General features: G+C 41.7%; 1 protein-coding gene across 5 annotated transcripts in view; it reads left to right on the forward strand.

Moving 5' to 3' along the window:
- IFT80 (intraflagellar transport 80) overlaps positions 1-12,105 on the forward strand; it is a 160,310-nt gene that overhangs the window by 117,276 nt on the left and 30,929 nt on the right. For all 5 annotated transcript variants that reach the window (XM_089780798.1, XM_089780800.1, XM_075937828.2 and 2 more), the window contains 3 exons: positions 2,219-2,283; positions 3,626-3,761; positions 7,315-7,462. In XM_089780798.1, the coding sequence (XP_089636924.1) occupies positions 2,219-2,283; positions 3,626-3,761; positions 7,315-7,462 (349 nt within the window). The remainder of the gene's footprint in view (positions 1-2,218; positions 2,284-3,625; positions 3,762-7,314; positions 7,463-12,105) is intronic.

Here is a 12,105-nt window from a genome sequence, read left to right on the forward strand (position 1 = left end):
GCCTGTCTGTCTGTGAGTCTGTTTGTTGAAGACCACCTCCTAAATGGTAAGAGCTAGGACCACCATATTTGATATGCAGTTTCCTCTTACCATGACGTAAATCAAGGCCAGGGTTTGGTTCTGCCAGGATAATGGGATCTGCATCGCATTTGATTTTTTTTCTCATAAAATAGAAAGGGAAGGGTCTGATAGGAGGGAGTTATACTGCAGAATGACCATAAGGAGGCAGCAAAGGCCAGAGATGAGGAGTAGACAGCTCTAACCCAATTGGGCCACCAGAGGGAAGGGTGGAGAAAGGAACAACTATCTACTACATATTTCAGAGAGTTTGTCTGTTTGTTTGCCTGTCTGTTCCCCAGCCAGGGGACATGCACCTCACTCCTGGCTGTGCCCGCTGAAGATGCAGCCCCATAGAGAGGTGCTTCTCTCCTGGCCCCAGGTTGCTATAGTGAGAGAGGGCTGGTGTTGTCCTCTCTCCTTAGGGTTGCCTGCATACTGAACCTTCCATCCCCTGCCCCACCTCTGAACAATGATTTAAATGAAGAAAAACAAAACTTGTTTGAGTTAAGGACCCAAACAATGCTGGGTAAATCTTCTAGTGATGAATAATTAAACATATCAGCCCTCACATTGTGTGTTGTAGTTTGTACAATATCCTCTTCATTTCATATTCTACTTTCATGAGAGCAAAGGTACTGTGTATACCAAGATCACGAATTAAGGTCATGTTGACAATCATGCACAGAAATGAGAGCAAAACACCTAAGTAAAACTCATTTTTGTTTGCAAGTGTAACCATCTGCAAAAAAATAACACTTGTACACAACCTTTTCTTTCTCCTCTGCAAGTGCAACCAACGACCTCAGGAGAACACCTGTTCTCACAACCTTTTTTCCTCTACCAGTGAAACCAACGACCTCAAACCAACATCCTGTATCCTGAAAGAAACCCACAATATCATATTATTAATACATTAACAGCGCCATCCTTTGGAATAAAAGTATTCATGCATTACAGGGTTCAGATGGCAACATACAATTTATAAGGGCAAAGTTCAGGTGGAATGTGACATCATGAAACCTCTGAGATGTGTGTCTGATATTATTAATGATCTTCCTGTGTTGAATTTTTGCTTAATAATATACACTTTTACAGAAATGTTTGTAACGGTGAGATATTACTTTCTTCACTAGCTTTGAATAGTCCAGACCACATTTATTAGAAATGTATGTCAGCCTGTTCCTCCTTTCTCCCTCTTTGTGAGCTGTTTTGGCCAAACCAGAAGTATAAGTTATTCAAAAGTAAAGTATTTAGATATTTGGATATGATATAAAAGTAAAATATTCAAGACGATATCATGTGAATTCATGTCAATTTATGATAGTGCAAAGTTGTTAGTGGTTTCCAGGCCACAAAGCAGTTGCAACTTATCAGAGTGTAGCAGCAAACAGCTTGGATGAGCCTTTGGGCACTATAAAAGAGAATCACAGTTTTCTCCATCTTCTTCCTTTTAAAAAAAAGCCACCCTTTCTAGTCCTTTTTCTTTCATAGAAACCATAACAAACAGAAATGAATAGTTATTTGCCAGGGGTAGAAGTTTGTGGAATTAATGGATTTTTTTTTGAGGGGTGGGAGCAATCACGTGAATGTTTATAGAGTTGTAATGCATCTCTAAGGCAGATCATTTTTGAGGGATCTCTCTTTAAAACATCACCAACTGGGTGAACTTGATGATCCGAAACTAATTTATACATTCACTTGCACCATCTAGAAATTCATATAATTGTTAGACTAATGTTAATTAGTTAATATAATTTTAGATTAAAATTATAACAAGTGAACGATGGCAGAAATGCAAAAAACATTTTTTTCTCTGAATGAGTGTAGTATGTTTTAATATTGTGGCTAAAATAAAAACTTTGATAAGAAAGGTTGATATTTAAGGATTTTAATGGGTCAAATTTTCTGTGTTCAAACTTTCTTGTAGTCAGCAGCTTATAATGTACCAACTTTTAAAGATTTTAGTTCACTTTTCAGTTGTTCACATCAGTCAATTGCCCTGTAATAAGCCTCTATATTATATAATACAAAAGAGAGCTTGGAAAATTAGTGAAGAATTTGGAAAGTCTGGCAAAGAGATATCTGATCTACAGAAATGTTGAAAGTTAGTAAATATAATATATTTCTTTATTTAACACTACACCTTTTACTTTTTAAGTTATCTACCTGTTTGAAGTGTTGTCTGGGAAGCCATTAGGTGATGGGAAACCTCTTACTCACAAGGTAATGTTCATTCTGTAACTTCACCTTTCAAACTGCATCTTTTATTAATAATCTAGAAGAAGTAACTATGAGAGAGTTACTATAATACTTAATAGAAAATATTTGACTAATGTAATTCTTTTATAGTACAGCATACATTAGACTGACGTGTGTACTGTGTTGACATACACAATTGTAGGATATAAATTGGAAACCTTGACTTGGTATAATTCTTATAATTCACATGCCCAAGAGATCAAAGTGAGGTTCAGGAGAGTCTCAGAGGAATACTGCTAAGGGAGAGCTACAGTCTGTCATAAGTTACAGTTAAGTGACCACTTGAATTCCTTACAGTCCAAAGTCACTTGATCAGCACCTGACTATGAGTATGTCTACAGTTTTGTCAGAAAAATGGCTGTCCACACTGCAATTGCATTCTTCCACAAGAAAATTGAAAGAACAGAAGGGTTTTTCTGGCATTCGTAATCCTCATTCTACAAGGAAGAAGCCTTTTTGCGAAAGAGCTCGTTTGGAAAAAGGCATGTGAGGGAGTTCTTTCGAAAGAAGAGGAAAAAGCACAGGTGCCCTTGTGGCCATTCTGTCCATAGCAATCACAGCTTACATGCGAGAGAGCATCCATTCAGTCTGGACACTCAAAAAAGCAGATAGTTTTTTTCGATGCACTTTTGCAGTGTGGACGCTCTCTTTTGGAAGAAGATTTTTTTGGAAGATCTCTTCCGAAAAAAAGCTTCTTCCGAAAGGAGCCTGTAATCTAGACGTAGCCCATCTCAGCAATGAAGTCCTTTGCACTATTTCTTTGTTCTGCTGTCAGGAGAGAGGAAAGAAGAAATAGTTCTGTTGGTCTCCATGCTCAATCTTTCGGTCTTCAGTGGTTGAAGAAAAGACATTACCTTGGGGACATAATCTTGTTTCTTCTCTCCACTTTCTTCTTATCAGTATAAGAAAGAACTTGCAGTCAGTGGAATAGATATCCTGTAGTGAGAGCATTTCTGTGCAAGAGGCACAAGGGCTCCTTCTCTTCCTTTACGCTGCTTTGTATTTATTTTTCCTTCAGCTTTTCAAGAGGCTTTTCCAGCCTTGGTACTCCTGCAATATAACAGACTGTGCTGCTAATGGATGATTATATTAATGTTGTAAGAAATTAACTTCTGTAATGCTACACGCTTAAATAAAATAATTCTGGGACTAGGCCATACATACCAGGAATTTTAAGAAATTCAATTGTTGAACAGTAATAATGTATGTTACGTTTTTTAAATGGACCATCCTTTTTTTTAATGTAGCATATAAGAGGAATCATGGCTCTATCTGGCATACCAAGTGTTTTCTGTTTGTATTTTAGACAGACATCACTGAGATTGCCCTTGATCAGAAGGGACTTACAAATGAGAGAAAAATTGCTTTTATTGATAAAAACAGAGATCTTTATATCACATCAGTGAAGAGATTTGGGAAAGAACAGAAAGTTATCAAAATTGGTAAGAACCAACCCTAGATTACATTGATCTACATTCTGGCAGTTCAGGTATTTTATGTGCAACAAGTGTTAGAAGCTCTATAATTTGATTAATTTAAAATTTGACTTGAAAGAACACTGGGGAATACGATGTAGGTTGCAATCTTACTGTGGCTCCTTAGGATAGGTAAAATAAGCAAATGTAATTTCCATTTCTAACTTCTGTTTATCTAACTACACTGAATAAACACATTACCTCAGTAGTTAAATAGGGAAGTGGTGGCATTTAAACTGTCATCACTACATTTCAGAGTGAGAAACACAAAGAGAATTATGAGAGAAGTCCACATGTCCATTAGAGTTGTTGCATATATGCTGTTTCAATGCAGATTCTGATAGCACTTCATTCAGAAGGTTTTCTTCATAATCTCCACCATTAGAAACATGATATTGTTAAATAAAAGGTGCAGTTCTGGAAAAAGTGATGTGAAGATAAGAATGGCCTTACTGGGTCAGACCAAAGGTTCATCTAGTTCAGTATCCTGTCTTCTGACAATGGCCAATGCCAGATTCCCCAGAGAGAGGGAACGGAACAAGTAATCATCAAGTGATCTCTCTCCTTTAATCCATTTCCAACTTCTGACAAACAGAGGCTAGGGGCACCATTCCTACCCATTCTGTCTAATAAATATAGTTGAGGGATGGCCAACCCGTGGCTCTTCAAAGAAAAAATTGTGGCACTCACGGCTCTGAAAGGGACAGCGTGTTTCTGTTTGAAGGAGACAGAGCTGGACTCACGGCCGCCTTCCAAGTGGCCACCTTAAAAGTGCAATGCCTGCTCTGCTCTTAAAAGGGCGGTGGCCGGGGCTGCGCTTTTTTTTTTTGTTTTTTAAATTAAGCTCAACAACTTTTCCCTTGGCATTTTGTGCTGTATCCACCACTATATTGGCTCTTCATCTGTAACAGGTTTGCCACCCTAATATAGATGAACCTAAGCTTCATGAATTTATCTAGCTCTTTTTTGAACCCTGTTAAATTTCCGGTCTTGACAAGATCCTGTGGAAAGGAGTTTCACAGGTGACTATTCACTGCATGAAGGAAAACTTCCTTTTGTTTGTTATAAACCTGCCACCTATTACAGGTTAACTCCCTTAACCGGGACTGTCTGGTCCAGCAACATTCATGGTCCGGCAGTACCAGGGATGTTCCTGGACCACAGAGCCCAGGTATAGGGAGGTCAGGCCGTGGAACAGGAGCATGGCATGGGGGCCGGCGACTCAGCTAGGAGCCCTGTGCAGGGGAGGGGACGTGGAGGGGCTGGTAGCACAGCAAAGAGTTCTGCCCCCTGCAAAGAGTTGACCCCAGAAGCTACCAAGGGTCAACAGTGGCTGCAGAGCTCCAGCCCTGGCCACAGCCAGGGAGCTACAGCTCCAGCCATGGATTCAGGTCAGGCAGCGTCAAGTAGACAGCTCCAGGCTGGAGAGCCACATCCAGGCAGACAGCTGCAGTGTGAGGCTGTAGCCCTAGCAAGGGGCAGGAGTTCATCATGGGCCATCTTGGGAGGGACCATCCCTGGTCCAGCAAATCCCTTCGATTGGGACTCGTCAGGTCCAACCTGTTATTTCATTTGAGGACCTCTAGTTCTTATGGAAACAAGTAAATGACTTTTCTTTATTCACTTTCTCCACACTTGTCATGATTATATAGACATCTGTCATGTCTCCCCCCTTAGTCGCCTCTTTTCTAAGCTGAAAAGTCCCAGTCTTTTTAATCGCTCTTCATATATCATGTGTTCCAAACCCCTAATTATTTTTGTTGCCCTTTTCTGAACCTTTTTTAATGCCGAGGTATCTTTTTGAGATGAGGTGTGTCACATCCACCTGCAGTATTCCAGATGTGGGCATACCATGGATTTATATAGAGGCAATAAGATAGTCTCTGTCTTATTTTCTATCCTTTTTTTAATGATTCCTAATATTGTGTTTGCTTTTTTCAATTGCTGCTGCACATTGAGTGGAAGTTTTCAGAGAACTATCCACAATGACTCCAAGATCTCTCTTGAGTGTTAATAGCTAAATGAATCCCCATCATTTTGTATGTATAGTTGGGATTATTTTTTCCAATGTGCGCTACTTTGCATTTATCGACATTAAAATTCATGTGCCATTTTGTTGCCCAAACATCTAGTTTTGTGAGATCCTTTTGACACTCTTCGCACTCTGCATTGTTCTTAACTATCTTGAGCAGTTTTGTTCCATCTTCAAATTTTGCTACCTCACTGCTTACTCCTTTCTCCAGATCATTTATAAATATGTTGAATAGAATTGGTCCCAGTACAGATTTTTGGGGAACACCACTAGTTACCTGTCTTCATTCTGAAAACTATCCGTTTATTCCTACCCTTTGTTTCCTCTCTTCTAACCAATTATCAATCCATGAGAGGACCTTCCCTCTTATCCTGTGACAGTTTACTTTACTTAAGAGCCTTTTGGTGAGGGACCTTTCTAAAGGCTTTCTGGAAATCTAAGTGCACTATATCCACTAGATTCCCCTTGTCCACATGCCCTCAAAGAGCTCTAGTAGATTAGTAAGGCATGATTTCCCTTTACCAAAACCATGTTGACTTATCCCCAACAAATTATGTTCATCTATGTGTCTGACAATCCTGTTATTTATAATAGTTTCAACTAATTTGTCCGGTACTGTGGTCATCTAATAACTTCCCAAGCTATATTCTGGTCACTCTTACTCATTGGCTGTGTCTACATTGGCACCCTTTTCCGGAAAAGGGATGCTAATGAGACCAGTCGGAATTGCAAATGCCATGGGGGATTTAAATATCCCCCGCGGCATTTGCGTGAACATGGCTGCCGCTTTTTTCCGGTTCAGGGCTTTGCCAGAGAAAAGCGCCAGTCTAGACGGGATCTTTCAGAAAATAAAGCCTTTTCCGGAAGATCCCTTATTCCTGATTTTAAGAGGAATAAGGGATCTTCCAGAAAAGGCTTTATTTTCCGAAAGATCCTGTCTAGACTGGCGCTTTTCTCTGGCAAAGCCCCGAGCTGGAAAAAAGCGGCAGCCATGTTCATGCAAATGCCGCACGGGATATTTAAATCCCCCGTGGCATTTGCAATTCCGAAGTGTTTCATTAGCATCCCTTTTCCGGAAAAGTGTGCCAATGTAGACACAGCCATTGTGTCCTAAAAAAATACAGTGTATGAACTTCCTCTATAATTTGTGCAGAAACAATTAAAAAATAGACAGTGCTCTCAGATTGTGAATGTTCTAGTTAACAGTTCAGCAGTAAACAAAACTGAGCTATTTTGACTCTATATACATTAGAAACAGTAATAGAAATATCAGAAAAAGACAGAATAGGGAAATTACTTTCTATAATTAATGTTTTTAAGACTAAATTGCAACTAACTCATGTAGGAATTTAAAAAAACAGCTTTTTTTAATGTAGTTGTTGATGATCTGCTATGGCCACTCTTGTTGTTAGCAAAATTCCTAGAATGTTTACTATGTGTTTATTGTGTATGTACACATACATAATATTTGTTTATCTTTAAATTAAGGAACAATGGTGCACACTTTAGCTTGGAATGACACATCCAACATACTTTGTGGACTCCAGGATACACGTTTTACAGTCTGGTACTATCCCAATACAGTATATGTAGATAAAGATCTTCTGCCAAAAACACTTTATGAAAAAGATGCAAGGTAATGTATATTTTTATTCTTAATATTATTACTAGATTTTTTAAAAAAATATTGTGTTTAATTATTCACTCAAATATAAATTTACAAAGAATAGTGTTAATTTAGCCACTTGACAGATGATACCGTTACTACCCTCAGAATTCCTGTCACATCACCATTTCTGGATTAGGAAAGGTTTAACCATAGGCCAGTGTTTGTTGAAGTGGGCTGCAGGCCTACTTTGGGAAAGCCACTAGTGGGCCCACACCAGAGAGACTGCTTTCCATGGCTCCTGTTGGCTGGAAACAGCGGGGAGCCAATGGGACCTACGAGGTTCCATGACTATGAAGCTTTAGGTAAATAAAGTGGCATCGGGTCCGCTAATGACTTTCCCAAAGTGGATCCACAGCCCGGTTTAAGAAACACTTCCATAGGTGTTAGCCATTCAAAGTATACTATAAAGCTTTTTAAAAAGTGAATGAATGATAATGACAGTTTGATTCAGAACACTTAAGCACCTGAAAAGCGATGGACTTGTGCATATGCTTTAAATTGCCTATGTACATTATGATCATATTGCTTTGTACTGGTGAGTTCTAATGAATAATCATTTACACTTCTATAGAAACTTCTATTCGTGCTTCTCAAATTGTTTTATAATCAATACTATATTTAGCCTTTCACCCCCTAATTTCCCATCTGATGAGAAAAGTAACACATCTTCATTTTACAATGAAGTGAAACACAGTGGCATTAAGTGATTTTTCCCAAAGTCATAATGTATCAGTGACAGAACTACAATCCAAGTCTCAAGACTCAAGGTGTTATGATCTTACCATTATGTAATAGTCTTCCCCTTTTGATAAATAATTCAGTTAGGTGAAAAGATTTGACTTTTTTAAATTACTTCCAATATTTTGATAAAAGTCCTTCTGAATAACAACTGAAAATATTGTAATCATTCTCACTAAAGAACATCACTAGAAATAATGTGATATACCAGTCCCCTTCAGTTGTTTGGTACTATGAGCTCAAAACCAAGTACTCTAGGGCTACGTCTATACTGTAACCTTCTTGCGGAAAAGCATATGCAAATGAAGCTCATTTTTTTGAGGAAGAATGGCTCTTGCACAGGAGGGCGTTTTTGCGCGAAAAGGAGATGTCTACACAGCTCCTTTTTGCGCAAAAGCCTCTTGCACAAAAACGGCTGCTTATTACTTATGCAAATGAAGCTTGGCAATATTTCACGCCGTGCTTCATTTGCATATGCTTTTCCGCAAGAGGGCTACAGTATAGACATATTTTAGGTCTCTAACTAAGAGACAATGGAAACTCTAGCTTAAGTGGGTTCCTGACAAACACTCAGGCCTTGTCTAGGCTGAGAAATAAGGTTGATTTTTAGCTCCTTATTTTGTAAAGTCGAAGGTGCATGTTCCTACTGTGCAATTCGAAGTAGTACATTCCCAGGAAGGTGGCTATTGTCAACTTTGAGAGTGATGCATTGTGGGTAGCTATTCCACAGTTCCTGCTCCCTTTTGCATTTTGGGTTATGCTCCCAGTGCATGTTGAGACCAGAACTGTACAGCAGGTGGTTCTGGATACATGTCGTCAGTGTCCCATAATGCACTCACCTCCTCCCGCATTTGAAAGCAGTGTCAACTGGTTTTTTTTTTAACCCTTTTTTTCCCCCTGGTAATCCATGCAGACACCACAGTAGAGTAAGCATGGAACCAATCATGGATCCCTGTGAGCATCAAAGTATTATAATAATGATTTTAACGTCGGTGTACCTTACACTGGAGTATATCTAGAACTGTGGTCCCCAACATGGTGCCCGTGGGCACCATGGCGCCCACGGGGGCATTTGCATGCGCCCGCCAGGTGCTTGGGGCTGGCCTGGCCCCGGGCACATGGCGCAGCGCTTGCGGGGAGCATCGGCGGGGGATGGGGAAAGCGCCGGCCCCAGGCACGCGGCGCTTGTGGGGAGGGGGGGGAAGCGCTGGCCCCGGGTGCGCGGCGCTTGCGGGGGGGGCACCGGCACCGGGCGCATGGCTATGGGGGGGCCCCAGCCCCGGGCAAGCGGCTATGGGGGGGGGGCTTCCCCCGGGCATGTGGCTATGGGGGGGCGCCCCTGGGCGCACAAGTGTCCCCGCCCCCTGGTGCCCGGCGGGCAAACGGCCACGCCCCTTGGCGCCCGACAACCACAAAAGGTTGGGGACCACTGATCTATAATGTATCTGGGTCTGCTGGAATGAGGAAGAATCTTGGGAGGCCATGAACATACTTTCAGTGAAGCACTTTAGTTGAGCGACAGGCAAATGCCATTGGCATTCGATCCTCTGGATACAGTGGAATACCAGTTCTGGTGCCATCAGACAAGAACAGACAGATGGGACCGCATAATGATGCAGCTGTGGGGCAATCAGCAGTGTCTGCAAAACTTTTGCATATGTAAGGTCACTTTCATTGAAGTTTGCACATTGCTTTCCTCTGCCCTGAAGTGCAAGAATACCAGAATGACACTCACTCTGACAATGGAGAAATGAGTGACAGTTGCCCTGTGGACTCTTGTAATGCCAGAGACTACTGGTCAGTTAGGAATCAGTTTGGTGTGAGGAAATCTACAAAGGGAGCTGTTTTGATCCAAGTATCCAAGAAAATCAGTACCCTTTTGCTACAGAGGGTTGTGATTCAGGGAAACGTGGATGACTTTGTCACGATGGGGTTTCCTAACTGTGGCGGGGCAATAGACAGAATGCACATCCCTATCTTGGCACCTAACCACCTTGCCAAAGAATACATAATCCACAATAGATGGTACTTGTGGTGCTGCAGGAGCTTATGGATCACAAGGGCCATTTCACTGACATCAATATGGGAGAGTTGGAAAAGGTGCACGACACATGCATCTTTAGGGACTTCTGCCTTGTCAGAAAGCTGCAAACTGGAACTTTCTTCACAGATCAGAAAATTACCATCAGAGGCACTGAAATGGCAATAGTGATTCTTAGCGATTCAGCCTATCCTTGCTCCCATGGCTCATGAAGCCATATATAGGCAGCCTGGACCACAGTAAGGAGCAGTTCAACTAATGGCTGAGCAAGTACATAATGGTGACAGAATATGCTTTTTGGCATTTAAAAGGGAGACTCCACAGTCTACTGACTAGGTTAGACTTCAGCGAAAGCAGCATTCCCATTTTAATGGCAGCCTGCTATGTCTCCATAATACTTCATAGTCAGTATCCATAATGGAGGGAGAAAATTTGTTCTCCTTGGCCTCTGATGATAGGACAAGAAGCAATGGGCTTAAATTTCAGCAAGCGAGATTTAGGTTGGACATTAGGAAAAACTTTCTAACTGTCAGGGTGGTTAAACACTGGAATAAATTGCCTAGGGAAGTGGTGGAATCTTCATCACTGGAGATATTTAAAAGCAGGTTGGATAGACAGCTATCAGAGATGATCTAGACACTGCTTGGTCCTGACATGAGGGCAGGGGATTGGACTTGATGATCTCTCGAGATCCCTTTCAATTCTAGTATCCTATGATTTCTTACTCACTGGAGTAGGAAAGTTATATGGTGGGGGTCAAGGCATAGTGCCTAACGTAATTATGAGCAGCCAGACACCAGGCCAGTAAGGAGAGCATAATGAGGGGCACTGCAATCAGAGAGGCTTTGAAAGACAATTTTATGATAAGCCAGATTTGAGTGTCATGCATGTTGCTAATGATAAGGTGCCCCTGCATTCAGTGTGCTTGCCTGTAAGCCACCTCTCCCTACTACCTCCCCCACAATGCGAGCAATAAACAGACTGTTCAGAAATCATGTTTTTTATTTAAGGAACACAGCAGGGACAGATAAGGAACTCATGGCAAGAGCTTGTGCAGGGAGGGGTGATCACAATTGTGAGAAGGACAGCCTTTTGCTTTGGGATGCATCCCTGGAGGTTGAGTGTGAGGCTGTCCTTGACTCTCCCCTCTCCTGCATTATACAGCTCCTGGGAGAGGAAGCTATGGAACTTGGTGAGAAAGTACTATGGACCCACAAGTGCTGGAGGGGGGGCCTGTGCATGAAACTGTCCTTGAAAGCCACTGTGCGGTTCATCACATCCACTATGTCTCCAAGACTGTTTGTTCACTTCCAGCTCCCTTCATGTTTTCCTGTCCTCACACTACGTTCTCATCTCCAGCAGCACCATAGTCCTCCACTTGCTTAAGCGCTCCCTGTCCAAGTGGGTGGATTGCATTTGCTCCTTGAACATGTCACCCCTAGTCCATTTTTACGTGAGGATTTGTACCAGCTAGACAGCTGGTGGAGCCGGTGGACTGTGCAGCGTGCTCCTTGCTGTTCCCACTATAACAAAAAGTGAAGGGCAGACTTTACAGGAGTTGCATTTTAGCGTGTAAAACCTAATCTGTTAGCATAAAAGGAAGGTCTGTGTAGAAACAATAGGGATGTGTAATGTATAAAGCCATAGTTGTGCTTTTAATCACCTCTGTGCAGCAGGCCCACCACTGAGTTTTTAGGGGAGCAGCTAGACTTGGCTTGGTGGCAGGCATGGTAAAGGACAGGCTGGGACTTGAGCTTGTGGGAGAGAGGAGTTCTGGGCATGGTGAAAGGGCAGGAGCTCACACAGTGACCATGTGTTTGGCTCCCCCTGT

Source organism: Pelodiscus sinensis, chromosome 10 (genome assembly GCF_052426305.1).
Source record: "Pelodiscus sinensis isolate ZL-2025 chromosome 10, ASM5242630v1, whole genome shotgun sequence".
NCBI classification, from domain to species: Eukaryota; Metazoa; Chordata; order Testudines; family Trionychidae; genus Pelodiscus; species Pelodiscus sinensis.